The sequence below is a fragment of the Octopus bimaculoides genome, chromosome 8, assembly GCF_046866305.1.
Source record: "Octopus bimaculoides isolate indiv1 chromosome 8, ASM4686630v1, whole genome shotgun sequence".
NCBI classification, from domain to species: domain Eukaryota; kingdom Metazoa; phylum Mollusca; class Cephalopoda; order Octopoda; family Octopodidae; genus Octopus; species Octopus bimaculoides.
Window position 1 is genome coordinate 61809161 of NC_142935.1, and position 15615 is coordinate 61824775.

At 38.5% G+C, this 15615-nt stretch overlaps 1 protein-coding gene across 2 annotated transcripts in view; it reads right to left on the bottom strand.

Moving 5' to 3' along the window:
• The window catches only part of LOC106876126 (G protein-coupled receptor kinase 5), a 378987-nt gene that overhangs the window by 36441 nt on the left and 326931 nt on the right, over window positions 1-15615 (bottom strand). For both annotated transcript variants that reach the window (XM_089356590.1, XM_089356589.1), the window contains exons 6-7: window positions 13964-14056; window positions 3320-3524 (exon numbers count right to left, since the gene is read on the bottom strand). In XM_089356590.1, coding sequence (XP_089212716.1) covers window positions 3320-3524; window positions 13964-14056 — 298 coding nt within the window. The remainder of the gene's footprint in view (window positions 1-3319; window positions 3525-13963; window positions 14057-15615) is intronic.

The window sequence follows — 15615 nt, forward strand, 5'->3', positions numbered from 1 at the left end:
CTTATACTAAACTTTACTATAGAGTACATCCATAGATTCTAGCTGTCACTGCATTAATAAATTAATTAAACTCATTACAGGATGCAGCATATATATTTGCCCATTATTTTAACATAATAATTTACCCATAATCAGTTGAGAAAAGATTACAGGCTGTGGTGAAAGCTAAGGGTGGCCATTTTGAATTGCAAATATGAGGGGTTGCTGCAAAGTTCCTGGTTGGGGCTAAAAGAAAATACAGGAGGAACCGTTAATTATAATTTTACTAAACACATTCCCCTCTCAGATTCACACTTTTATTGCAACAGTCCTGTTTTTCTAAACCCTGTAAGAGGACTTGGAAGGTTGGGTCTCCAACCAGGCCTTTCATAATACCCATAAACCCAGGAACTTTTCAGCACCCCTAATGTGTATGTTAAAAAAATTTTCAATAAAATGTAACAGTCAACCTGTGAACTTTCATTAATCAAAATCCTGAAACTTTTAATTCTATGATAAAATGAACAATGGGCAAATAGATATGCAGCACAGGTAGATACACATAGTAAGACTGTTGCAAACGTCTGTCATGTCTACACAATCACAATTGGGACAAGAAAAGGAGGATTGACTAACTGATCATTTCAACTATCATCATACTTTTATCAGTAATTGCTTGCCCTATATTAACTGGTACTGTGAAATTGTATTTAAAGTCACTGTCACTATGTTTATGACTAAAACTCATTATACATGTATATGTGAGTGTATGTATATATGTATGTATGAGGTCTGATCAATAAGTATCCAGAATGTTGCCATAGCAACTAGCTAACGCACACAGAGTGAAGCCGCTTGGCACAGACTGACCTTGAACTCTGCTCTGCATGCAAACTAAGTTTTAATGTTCTAGCCCACTTCTGCTGTTAACAGCAGTGCTTGGAAGGAAGGTGTGTAGCGTGTAATGGTTGCATTGACCATAACAGAGAAAGTTGTCAGAGGCTTACGTAAAGTTGCAGAAAGTGTATGGTGAGGAGGGTATGAGCTGCACACAAGTGTATGAGTGGTTCAGACATTTCCAAGATGGCCAAAAAATGTTGATATTGATGAACGTTCTGGGAGAGCTACAACCAGCAGAACTGAGAAAAACATCACAGATGTGCATGCAGCTGTGAGGAAAAATCGTCGAATGACCATCCGTGAGTTATCAGAGGTTGTGCAGATTAGTTACGGTTCAGTTCAGTCCATTATCACTGAAGATTTAGGTAGGAGATGCGAGCCTGCCAACTTTGTGCCAAAACTGCTTTCAGCTGACCAAAAAGACACTCGGGTTTCATCTGCACAAGATCTTGATTGTGTTGTATTGCCAAGCTTTTGGCAAAATATGATGCAGATTCTCTGCTCAACTTTCTCTCTCATGGTCAATGCAATGATCATACACTACACACGTTCCTTCCAAGCACTGCTGTAAACAGTGGAAGTAAGCTAGAACATTAAAACTTAGTGCACATACACAGCAGAGTTCAAGAGACACATTGGTTCCTGTTAAACCGACCAACCCATGCCAGCATAGAACATGTACACTAAACGATGATGTTATATATATATATATATATATATATATATATATATGTACATGCATGATTCGTCTAAGAGACCATAAGTCAGGGAAGAGATGCACTTGTATATCTGTCAATAGAGTGGGTATATTATCCGAAATATATAGCATTATATATCCATCAGTGCTGATCTTATTAATTGGTTTTGTGCAAAGAATACAATGGAAGTTAGGTAACAATCCAATTATATAACCTTATGCTCATCAGAGTTAGCTGATATGGAAGGGAATATAGTGACATTCCTTTCCATAGCAGCTAACTCTAATGAGTGTAAGGTTATATAATCAGATTGTTACCTAACACTCTGTTGTATTCCTTGTGCAAAACCAATTGGTAAGATCAGCCACAATGGACATATAATGCTATATATATTGGATCATATATATATATATATATATATATATATATATATATATATACATACATAACCACCCTGTAAACATACATAAACACACAGAGAAACACATGTGAGTGTATGTATATAGATATATATATATATGTGTTTCTGTGCGCTTAACTGCATGATCAAATTCTCCATTTTATGACCCACTGTTTCTTGGCAATAAACTATATTTGGTGATAGAGCAACAAGGCACTACAAGCTCTGTGTCCTTCACCCCAGAAGTAGCTGCTAAGAGGGGAAGAACCGTGTTTGGACTGGTTATTGATTTCTACAAAAACTGTATGTTTTGATGTTTCATGTATTTTTGCAGCAATGCAATAAATGAGAAATTTATTATTTTCTCTGCTTCTCTGATAACTTCTGACTTTCATTTAATCACATTATCAACATATTCTGAGACAGTGTGCATGTGTTATGTAGGTACATGTGCTTGTGTGTGTGTGTGCATGGGTATGCATGTATGTATCAGTATGCGTATACATAAGTATATGTGTGCATGTATGTGTGTATACATATATCCACATACATGTATTTATATGCGCATGTGTGTATATATATGTACCATCATTATTTAGCATCTGTGTGTGTGTGTGTGTGTGTGTGTGTATGTGCATGTGTGTATGCACATACATGCCTTTTATATGCAGATATATGTATCATTTAACTTTTGTGTATATACATGTGCTTGTGTGTATGTGAGTATGTATGTGCAGTGAGTATGTATATGCATATGTGTGTGTGTGTGTGTGTGCAGTGAGGTGTAACTTGACATATGTAATAAATGTCACACCATGCACACATGTATAGATTAAACTTTATATACACACAACCACAGGCAAATGCACGTAGCCTCACAATCACATATATACAGACACACACACACATGCGCAAGTTTATTGCTTTTTACATAATCACTGCTGAACAGACAATTTGAAACGGTAAATATTCTTGAGGTTCACCTATCCTCTTCCTCTTCCTCTACCACCACCACCACCACCATTACTATTACCATCATCTCCACTGATTCCACTACTGCTAATACTACTGGCACCACCACTGCAACCACTGAGCACTATAACATACCACCAACTCTATCACTAACCTGACACCACAGAAACTTCCACCAATGCCACCATCACCATCACCAGCACCACCACCAAAACAACAACAACAAAAAGCACTGCTACCGTTATAACCACAGGAACCACCAGCACCACCACCCCCACCCCCACCAACACCACTGCTGCCACCATCACTACAGAAACCCCACTGCTACTCTTTTAATAAAAATCAAAAGGAGGAAAAACATGCCACTTACCACAAACCGAGAATTGATCTTCTGTAAAATCTGTTTCTCGTTCAACGCCATGGCCTCCCCTTTGCGCTTCTTCACCCGTTTCTTTTCCAGCTTTTTACAAGCGTACATTTTGCCAGTGGCCCGCACCTGGCATGCACACACTTCCCCAAAACCTCCCTTCCCCAGCACCCTGTACATCCGAAATGTATTTTTGGTGACTGGTTGGCTGAAAAATAAAGAAAAAAAAGATAATTCCTTTGAAACATACATATCTACATCAAATATATATATATATATATACATCAAATATATAAAAAAAAATCTAAGAAAAAATTGTACCCCTTCTGTTAAATTCTTAATATAAAAAAAAAGAAAAATATCCTGAAACAGATAAACTGGAAAGGATGGTAAAAAAAAAACAATTTTTTTTCTTCCTTCAATCAATTTTTCTCATATTCTCCTTCTCTATTTTTCTTTATCTTTTTGATGAAGGACTAGTGTCTGAAACATCAAAACTATCTCCATTTTTTCTGAAGTGTTAAACTAATACAACATTTGTTAAAACTTGTTCCTCAAAAAGAAATACTTGCTTTTGTTTTGTATGTGTTCAATGTTACACACATACATATGTTGGATTCATAAATATATAACAATTCCTAGACAGAAGAGCAACTACTACCAGTTTATACACTCATGTATATATACATACAAACACAAGTATAAATATATACATGTGAAGGTACATGGCCTAATGGTTAGGGTGTTGCACTCACGGTTGCTAGAGCATGGGTTCAACTCCTAGACCAAGCAGTATGTTATTTTTTTTTAGCAAAACACTTCATTTAGTGTCGCTCCAGTCCAATCAGCTGTAAATCACTAAATCTGCGATGGACTAGCTTTCTGATTGGGGAATGTTGGCCTCCTCACCTGGCTAATGGGCTGGGATCATTCGAAAGCAGAAACAATACAAAGCATATTGTGACCAGCGATGTATAACATCCAATAGTCTGATCGGTTACATGATCATGTGATATATATATGTGGTCTGATTAATAAGTACTCGGACTGTTGCTATAGTAACAAAGCTAAAGCGTGAAGCTGCTTTGCACAGATTAACTGTGAACTCTACTGTGCTTGCGCACTAAGTTTTGATGTTCTAGCTCACTTCCACTGTTTACAGAAGTGCCTGGAAGGTAGGTGTGTAGCGTGTGATTGTTGCATTGACCGTGAGAAAGAAAGTTGAGCAGAGAATCTGCATCAAATTTTGCCAAAAACTTGGTGATACCTGCTCAGAGGCCTACACAAAATTTTCAAAAAGTTTTCATCATTCTCAACACAATCAAGATCTTGTGCAATTGAAACCTGAATGTCTTTTTAGTCAGCTGAAAGCAGTGTTGGCACAAACTTGGTAGACATGTGTCTCATACCCAAACCTCCAGTGATAACAGACTGAACCATAACTAATCTGCACATTTCCTGATAACTCACGGATGATGATTTGGCAATTTCCTCTCACAGCCACCTGCACATCTGCGATGTTTTTCTCAGTTCTGCTGGTTGTAGGTCTCCTAGAATGTTTGTCAATGTTGACATTTTTTTCGGCCAGCTTGGAAATGTCTGAACCACTTGTACATTTGTGTGCGGCTCATACACTCCTCACCATACACTTTCTGCAACTTTGCATAGGCCTCTGAGCAGGTATTACCATGACAACTTTATCTGTCATGGTCAATGCAACCATTACACGCTACACACTTTCCTTCCAAGCACTGCTGTAAACAGCAGAAGTGGGTTAGAACATTAAAACTTAGTGCGCATGCACAACAAAGTTCAAGGTCAGTCTGTGCCAAGCGACTTCACTCTGCATGCTTTAGTTTGCTGCTATGGCAACAGTCTGGATACTTATTGATCAGACCTTGTATATACATACATACATGCACTCATGTTGTTAGCACTCCGTTACTTATGACGCTGAGGGTTCCAGTTGATCCGATCAACAGAACAGCCTGCTCGTGAAATTAACATGCAAGTGGCTGAGCACTCCACAGACACATGTACCCTTAACGTAGTTCTCGGGGATATTCAGCGTGACACAGTGTGACAAGGCTGACCCTTTGAAATACAGGTACAACAGAAACAGGAAGAAAGAGTGAGAGAAAGTTGTGGTGAAAGAGTACAGCAGGGTTCGCCACCATCCCCTGCCGGAACCTCGTGGAGCTTTAGGTGTTTTCGCTCAATAAACACTCATAACGCCCGGTCTGGGAATCGAAACCGCGATACTATAACCGCGAGTCCGCTGCCCTAACCACTGGGCCATTGCGCCTCCATGACATGCACTCATATATGTATGATAACCAACATTTTACGTCCAGTATTTAACTTATCTCATTTCCATGCAACTGGTTCTTGGTTGATTTATTTCTCTAAGCTTGGGTTCATTTTAAGAAAATCAAGATGCTATTATTATGGACAAAACATCCATCATCCTTTTTTTTCCTCCACCTGTTTTTTTTTTTGTTTTCTCATTGGATAACTCAACTGTAACAATCTGTATTGGCCTCTCTGCAAAGCTCTGAATCATATGTACACATTCACAAGCATGAGACAACAACAAGACAAATTTTATTAATATATAGTTTCATGCAATTTTCTGAATAATTTCTCAATATGCCTGGGTTTTTTTTTTCACGTAGAACTACAACAGAAAACCTGACATTGCAGAAATGTACCTTGCTCTACAACAGATTGAATGAGCAATGAATAGAATTGGCAAGACCTATTGCAAATTTGTGTAAAAAAAAAAAAAAAAAAAAAGAAAATTATTGAAGCAAGCTGTTTAATTTTTATTGTTAGTGGAAATTAAAACAATAATTACATTCAAATTAGTTTCACAATTACTAATGCACATTCTCCTCTGCTCCCCACCTCCCCTTTCTCTCTCTCTCGTTTTGTCATTCACAATAAGGGGGGGGGGAATATGTTCAAAGCATACAACAGCAATGGCACAGATGGTATATGTAAATGCAGTGATAAATGCATTAAAACTTGATGTCATGGAGAGAAGCTTCTATTTTAACATATCTAAAATCTATTTAGCTACCTAATCTATTGATTACAGAGGGATGGGGTTGTGTGTGTGTGTGTGTGTGTGTGTGTGTGTGTGTGCTTAGTTCAAATTCTGCCAAGCTCAACTTTGCTATTCATCCTGTGAGAGTCGAAAAAATAGGTATCAGTTGAGCACCGAGGTCAATGTAGTCAACTTGCCCCACCCCTCAAAATTGCTGGCCTTGTGCCAAAATTTAGAAATTATTATTGGTACCCAGCTAGGTAACTGATTAACACATGACTTCATTATATGGGGTCTGTCTTGTGGGTATTGGCAAAATGACCCTTCCAACTTACAAGAACAGTTCCAGAACAGAATTTCACATCAAGAATGTTGCAAATCAAGCACAAAAGCAATGTGTGTGTGTGCACAGTATTGTTGAATGGTTAAGAAGTCTACTTTGTAATCATGAAGTCTCCAGTTCAATCACAGGGGGTGGCATTTGGGCTAGTGTTACTTTTTATAGTTGTAGGTTGACTTATACCTTGTAAATAAAATTAAGGTTGATGGAAATTATATAAAAGGAGAGGGGCGCCTACTGAGGTGCATCTTGCAGTCGGGATAACCAGAATGTGTGGGGTTCCTCAGTTGTCCCTGTGAGGAACTCGCTCCTTTTGGGAAATTTTATTGTTTAATTGTATTGTTAATTGTCACTATTATTTTATTCTTTACTTGATTTTTGTGTCAAAACCCACATGTCCCCAGTTTTGTATTATCCCTATTTGTTTTGTGTTTGACCCTTGTGGCCAATGAAGACACAATTATTATTATTATTATTATTATTATTATTATTATTATTATTATTATTATTATTATTATTATTATTATTAGGCAGTGAGCTGGCAGAATTGTTAGCCTGCTGGGCAAAATGTTTAGTGGTATTTCACCTGTTGCTACATTCTGAGTTCAAATCCTGCCGAGGTTGACTTTGTCTTTCATCCTTTCGGGGTCAATAAATTAACTACCAGTAAAACACCGGGATCCATGTAATTGATTCACCCTCTCCCCCAAAATGGCTGCCCTTGTGGCAAAATTTGAAACCATTATTATTATTATACTGCTCCTGTATAAACAGTAGCTGATTTTGTTATATATATACTTATACACACACACATAAATACACACACACACACACACATATATATATATATATGAATTTGTAATACATATACATATATCAGGTTACTATTATTATTGTGATTATGTTATATCATTATTATTAATGTTTATATATTTTATAGTTCATATGGTAATATGGAGATGTCTCCTATTTCATGATCAGTATGGTGACAAGTGTTGTTATACTTAACATATTGGTAAGTTGAAGCTGACGTTGGCAGTGGTTAAATTATAACCCTTCGAGAGAGAGAGAGAGAGAGAGAGAGAGAGAGAGAGAGAGAGAGAGAGAGAGGTGGGGGGAGAAAGCAAGACTGATACTTAATATCTGGAGAAAAGTAAAAAAATAAAATTAAAATAAGAAAAGGGGTGGGGGGAAGCTACTAATGAGATAGCTGTTATGTCACCCATACATGAAGACAATATTCCGTAGACTACAGCTGCTAGCAGAGCTGATTCATATACCGTTTTTATATACGGCGACTGACTGTGAATCACTGGCTTTGTCTGTTAACCCCTTCAATGCTGTATCTGCACAGACAATCATCTAATAACGAGATATCACAGACTCCAATGAGATAATACACACCTACAGGCAAAGAAAGACTGTAATATATAGATTGCCACTACCACGAACACTACTCCAGTATTCCTACCACCACCACCACCACCACAACCACGAACACTACCACTACCATGTATCACCGTTCCAATATTAAATTCCGTTGCCAATGAGTTAAATCTTTCGATGCTATGTGGATGCAGTAGGCGGTAGTCTTTGAGGCTACTCGCATACAAAACAGCTATTTCAGTTGTAGCAAAGAATTAACGATGATGGTGACTGGCATCATGGTGTAATGGTGCAGATGGCAACATGTGAGAGATACCATTGCCGTGCAATGCTGCAAGTGGCAACATACAGAAACTGCCTGCCATTACCGAGCAATGGTGCAGGTGGCAACGCAAGCTGATACAATGCATCATTCACAGCAACTGCCATCACAATGCAATGCTGCAAGTGGCAGCATACCGCAACCGTCTGCCATCACAGCATACTGTTGCAAGTGGCAACATACAGAAACTGTCTGTCATCACAATGCACTGGTGCGAGTGGCAACACAGCTGAAACAATGCATTAACCACAACAACTGGCATCACAGTGCAATGCTGCAAGTGGCAACATACAGCTGCAACTATGAACTACAGCAACTGCTTGCTATCACTTTGCAATGGTACAAGTGGCAACTCACAGAAGTACAGATGTAATGCCATCACTGCATTATGGCATATAAATAAACTAATCCATCATCATCAGTGTTCTAATGTTTAGTTTTTTATGCTGGCACAGATCAGATGGAATTTGTTGAGGCAGGTTTTCTACAGATGGATGCTGTTCCTGTCACCAACCTTCACCTGTTTCCTAGCAAAGTAATATTCTCTTGTGGCCAGATATGTCTTCTACAAAAGGTTTGAAACAAACAACACTGCTTGTATGATGGTGATGCTTGTTTACAACCATCACATGTACACACACACACACACGTGTATGTGTGAGTGAGTGTGTATATGAATGAAATGCACTTCTTTCAGTTTCCGTCTACCAAATCCACTTGCAGGACTTTGGTCAGCCTGGTGCTATAGTAGAAGACACTTACCCAAGGTGCTGAACAGTGGGACTGAACCCAAATTCATGAGGTTTAGAAGCAAACCTCTTAATCACACAGCCCCCCCCCCCCCCCCCACATATATATATATGTGTGTGTGTGTGTGTGTGTGTGTGTGTGTGTGTGTGTGTGTGTGTGTGTGTGTGTGTGTATGTAGTTCTTTCTCCTTTTAATTTAGAAAAGATTTTAACCGGCCTCTTACTTCGTAGCAAAGTTGTGAAGGTAAATATTTTGTTTAAACCATCATCCTTTAAATCTTAGGAAGGTCTTGCAAATTTTTGTGGTCCCATGTATCATGGTCAGATCAATTGTAGTGTACGAATTAAGAATTTGCAAACTCTTGTCATTATTCCATTGATGTCCTCTTCCTCTTGTATTTTTCTAACTGCATTGATGTCCTGAGGGTGGCCGATTTCCACAACAGAACATATCTTTTCCTTGTGGTTCCACACAACAATAATTGGCCAATTGTTTTAACTCGGTGGTTGTTTTAATTTTTGAGTTCTACCAATATTCTTTGTTTGTTTGCATGTTTGTATGCATGCAAATGTTTAGAACCCTAGATATCGTGATCATTTGTAGTGGATGAATTAAGGATATCTTTCCTTGTGGTCCCACACAAGAATGTCTGACCAGTTGTGTTTTAATTCGGAGACCGTTTTACACACATATCACATGTTTTTTTCTATTAGTGCCAGCGCTATGATCAAATTTACCCAATATACTCTGCAAAAAAGGTTGGAAAAATAACAGAGGAAATATGATATCAAGAGGACTTTGGTCTTGTTGAGGACATAGCAACCTTTGCAAAGTGATTGGCGATAAGAGGGGGCATCCAGGCATAGAAACTAGCTCCAAAATGAAATATCTGAATGAGGTATGCTTCTGCTTGAGTCATCTAGTGGGGCAGTAACTCTAAATAAGAACTGGCTTTGACTGTGATGACCATCCCAGCTCTGTTCTCCACATAAGTATATCAGGAGCTGTTTGTTGACAGACTGGGAGATTTTTAATGTTTAATTCATCTGGAAACAAATGAGGATTAGCAACAGGAAGGATGTCCTGCCTTAAAAAAAACTCTGCCTCAACATACTCTCATCTGACCCATGATGATGATGATGATGATATATTCAACTATTTATATACAGGGTTTCCTCCGTAATCTCCTCATAATTATCAACCTCAATCTCAAATGTCAACCGTAAATTCATCATCACCAGTCTCAAATTTGTTATTGTCAGTCTTGATTACGTTGTTACCTATCTTGATTTCATCTGTGCTAACTTAAATGTCATCTCTTGATGATGGAGCGAATTCTTCTTATGAACCGACAATGGTATCAGTGATCATTTGTCACAGAATTTTAAAAGAATGTAAACATAGGCACAGAGGTGGCTAGGTGGTAGAAAGTTTGCTTTCCGACCACGTGGTTTCAGGTTCTGTCCTACTGCATGGCACCTTTAGCAGGTGTCTTTTACTATAGCCTCGGGCTAATCAAAGTTTTGTGATTGGATTTGGTAGACAGAAACTGAAAGAAGCCCATCATATGTGTTTGTACTCTGACCACCTCTTGACAAATGGTGTTGGTGTGTTTACATCCCTGTAACTAAGTGATGGAGTATCAGACTTAAAAAATAAGTACTGGGGGTCCAATTTGTATAACTAAAATCCTCCAGGGTGGTGTCTCAACATAGCCGCAGTCTAACGACTGAAAGTTTTGTAGAGGATTTCGAGTTTTGTGTAATAAAAATTGTCACACCTTATATTACTGTAAATATGCATACATTCAATACATCTAGATGTAAAAACTATACACACACTAAGAGAACACAACAGAGACAACAAAATAAATAACATGAGCTTAACTTTGCATTCATTATTTTCCTTTCATAATTCTCTTAACATATTCCTTAAAAAAATCCAGTACAACCATCAACCTGGTGTTGATCTTTTTAGTTAAACACATTCTATATCAACACTGGGTTAGCTTTGATTACCAAACATGATTTGTTCTGGATTTTCTATTTTTGTAGGAATATGTTAAAAGAGTTAAGAAATGGGAATAATGAACAAACATTCAAACTAATGTTATTTGTCTTTGTCATTTTGCATATGTAGTTTCATGTAAATCTAATGTACCAAATGTATGTGTATTTAAGGTGAGACAATTTTTATTACATAAAACTTGTAATCCTTTACAAAACTTTTTCATGTTTACATTCTTTTATACTTCTGTGACAAGTAAATCACTGATTTCAATATCCATTGACTGAAAAAGAAAATGCTGCATCCCAACCACATGGTTCCGTGTTCTCTCCCACTGCACAGCACCTTGGTTAAGTGTCTTCTACTATAGACTCAGGCCAACCAAAACCCTATGAGTGGATTTGCTAGACAGAAACTGAAAGAAGCTCTATAATCTAAATTATATTAATGACACATGGATTGTGTATCTCATTTGAAATAAGGTCTCAAAGGAATTCAATCCCACTTTTTCTATACAATGTTAAGATAGGTAAAAGTTTCCCAGTCAATTCCACAATCGTGTCAACCATCTGCAGGTTCTGTACCACCCCCTGGTCACTAACCACCACACCCAATCTTTGTTTCTCTAAGATGTCATCCCTCCCAAATTCCCTGTCCTGTCCTGCATCCGATAACATCTGACTGCTTGTGAGGATCACTAACAATGTAGATCTCACTGGTCTTGGAGGATCTGCAAGAATCATTTTGGAGGGGAATATTTCTCCCCACCAGACCAAGCCAAACCACCCCAACAAGCAACAACCAAAGTTCAATGCAATATTCAACAGGAATATATTTATCTTTGGTTTAAGTGGGGAACTGGGCAGAGTCGGCAGAGCGTCAGATGAAATGCACAGAAGTAGTGATTCTAGTACCTTGCATTCTGAATTCAAATCCTGCAGAAGCCAACTTGCATGGGCGGTGGCCTTAATCTGTTGCCTAGTTTAACACCAACACCTGGCTTATATCCACTCTCTTGCAGGCATTGGGTCCAAGACTCCAGTTTGTGGGGGGAAAATCCCTCCCTTCTACCAGGTGTTAAGGTCCTGTAAAGTGTCATGGGCACTGCACTTCTGAATAAAAAGGTGGAGGGGATCTTCAGTAAGGCACACATATGGTTGTGTGGTTAAACTCATTTCACAACAACATGGTTTTAGGATCAATCCCACTGTATGACAATTTAAGAAAATGCCTTGAGTGAATTTAGTGGATGAATATATATATATTGATCATCATCATTATCATCAGCAACCTTTAATGTCTGTTTTCCATGCTGGCATGTGTTGGATGGTTTTAACAGGAGCTGGTAAATGGTAAAATAAGAAATCACACTTGGTTTCATAGTCTGTTTTGGTTTGGTTTCTATGGCTGGTGCCCTTCCAAACACCAACCACTTTACAGAGTGTACTGGGTACATTTTATGTGGCACCAGCACTGACAGGGTCATCAAACAACTTGCCAGATAAAACTCATTGGCTGTGAGGGGAGGAATAGAAATGAGGCCTGGTTGGCCTAGGGTCTATAGTATAAGACAATCATGTATGTCTTCAACTAATGTTATATATAATACGCCAAGTTAATTATAATAGTAAGAGACATAGATGATTGTCTTATATTATAGCCCTAGGCCAACCAATGACTCATTTCTACACTTCCTCTCAAAGCCAAGGAGTGAAGGTGCATGGCTCCATGGTTAGAGTGTCAGGATTGCTATCATGAGGTAGTGATTTTGATTCCTCGATTGAGCTGTGTTGTGTTCTTGAGCAAGACGCTTTATTTCATGATGCTCCAGTTCACTCAGCTGTGACATCACTGGTGCCTTTCTTGTGGATAACATTGGTGGTGTAGAGAGGGGAGGCTGGTAAGCATGGGTGACTGCTGGTCTTCCATAAACAACCCTGTTCAGACTTGTGCCTTGGAGGGGAACTTTATAGGTGCAATCCCATGGTTATTCATGACCGAAGGGGGTCTTTACTCTACTAGACAGCAATAGTTTTCTAAATATTATTTTCTACTTTAAATATATAGTTTTACTTAACTTTCTGTACAAAGTGTGCAACAATTTTCAAAATCCCATACAAAATGCACCAGTATTTTTTTGCTTAATCCTTAATGTGCCACTAAATCAAAAATATTATGAAAGACTGATCTAAAGAGTTAAGAGGCTCTCTTGGGGTTTCATAGTTTTGCAAGCTGCACGGGGACCTCACTGGCATTGAATTGAGGATATGAAAAAGAAAAGCACGTAGTTCATGCTGTGTAATGGTTGGCAATAGGAAGGTCATAGAAGCCACAGAAACCATGCCGATGCTGACATTGGAGCTCAACATGGCTCTGAGGCTTGTTGGATTCTGTTAAACCATCAAACTCATGCCAGTACGGAATATGTATGCTAAATGAATAAGATGCTCATAAAAGAGTGTGTTTACAGATATTACGAGGGGGTAGTGAAATGTTCCTGGCTTTAAGGATATTGCAAATGGCCTGGTTGGAGGCCTAACTTTCTGAGTTCTTCTACAGGGCTTAGAAAAACTGAAGGACTGCTGCAATAAGAGTATGAATCTGAGAGGGGAATATATTGAATAAAATCATAACTGATCCTCCTGTATTTTCTTTCACCCAAAGCCAGGAACTTTTCAGCACTTGCCTCATACATGTATATATTATTTTTTAATTCTTTAGTTTGATGTAGCCTTGTTTAAGAGGCCATGCTGGAGCACTGAGTTAGTAAATGTATAGATAAGAATCACTTACCTCTCTAACCATTTCCATTGTAAATAACGTTTAAAATACATTGATTCTAAGAATTCTGAAAATGTTTGCTTGCTTAAATAATCTCTGGCTATTCTGAAACAGAAAGAAACAAAAATGAATGAAAAATAATACAAAATTTAAACTTGATGTTGGAGTCAGTTATTAAAAGAGGACATGGAACAAACACACCCAGACTGCCTTCTTCCAACTGTTAAACATGGAGGAGGATCTGTGATGATCTAGGGGCTATATCGTGGAAATCTGCCAGCCCAATGATTTCCCTTCGTAGCAAAATTAATAGTCAAGATTATTTAAGCATTTTATCTGGTCAAATTTATCCTATGGTTGTGGAACTGTTTCTGCAGGGAAACGCAATCTTTCAGGATGATAATGCACCAATTCACACAGCTAAATGTGTTACTGAATGGCACAAGGAACATTCTAGTGAAGTTGAACATCTTATTTGGCCACCACAGTCCCCTAGATCTCAATATTAGTGAACATTTATGGTGCATTTTAGAAAAACAAGCAAGGAGTCGATATCCTCCACCATCATCACTACAAGAACTGGAGACCATTTTAGCTGAAGAATGGACAAAAATTCCTTTGGAAACAATTCAAACTTTGTACGAGTCCTTACCTTGTTGAATTCAAGCTGTAATTACTGCCAAAGGTGGTCCTATCCCATATTAAAATAAATTTGTTTGAAATTTTAAGGTGCTTCCATTATTATGCCCAATCTGTGTGTGTGTGTGTGTGTGTGTGTGTGTGTGTGTGTGTGTATATATATATATATATATATATGTGGAGGTGCAATGGCCCAGTGGTTAGGGCAGCAGACTCGCGGTCATAGGATTGTGGTTTCGATTCCCAGACCGGGCATTGTGAGTGTTTATTGAGCGAAAACACCTAAAGCTCCACTTGGCTCCGGCAGGGGATGGTGGTGAACCCTGCTGTACTCTTTCACCACAACTTTCTCTCACTCTTACTTCCTGTTTCTGTTGTGCCTGTAATTCAAAGAGTCAGCCTTGTCACACTGTGTTACGCTGAATATCCCCAAGGACTACGTTAAGGGTACACGTGTCTGTGGAGTGCTCAGCCACTTGCACATTAATTTCACGAGCAGGCTGTTTCGTTGATCGGATCAACTGGAACCCTCGACGTCGTAAGTGACGGAGTGCCAACAACAATATATATATATATATATATATATATATACAACTCTATGCATAGAGTTGTATATATATTTATTTGCATTTGCAAGGTGTAAGTATACTGTTCCAGGAAGACATGGGATGAAGTACTGAAGACCGATCTCAAGCTACTGACCCTTACAAAGGAGATGATTGAAAACCGAGATATCTGGTGCCTTGCTGAACTCAAGAAGACCTGTCTTCCACAGCAGAATTGATACCAGTGCTGGTTCCACGTTAAAAGCACCCACTATACTCTGTGGAGTGGTTGGCATTAGGAAGGGCATCCAGCCATAGAAACCAGGCCAGAACAGACGATGGAGCCTGGTGAGGCCCCTGGTCTTACCAACTCTGGTCAAACTCTCCAATCCATGCCAATATGGAAAACAAATGTTAAATGACAATGATGATGATGATGATGATATAAGTCAGCTTTATGAAACTGAAGTTCAAAATATC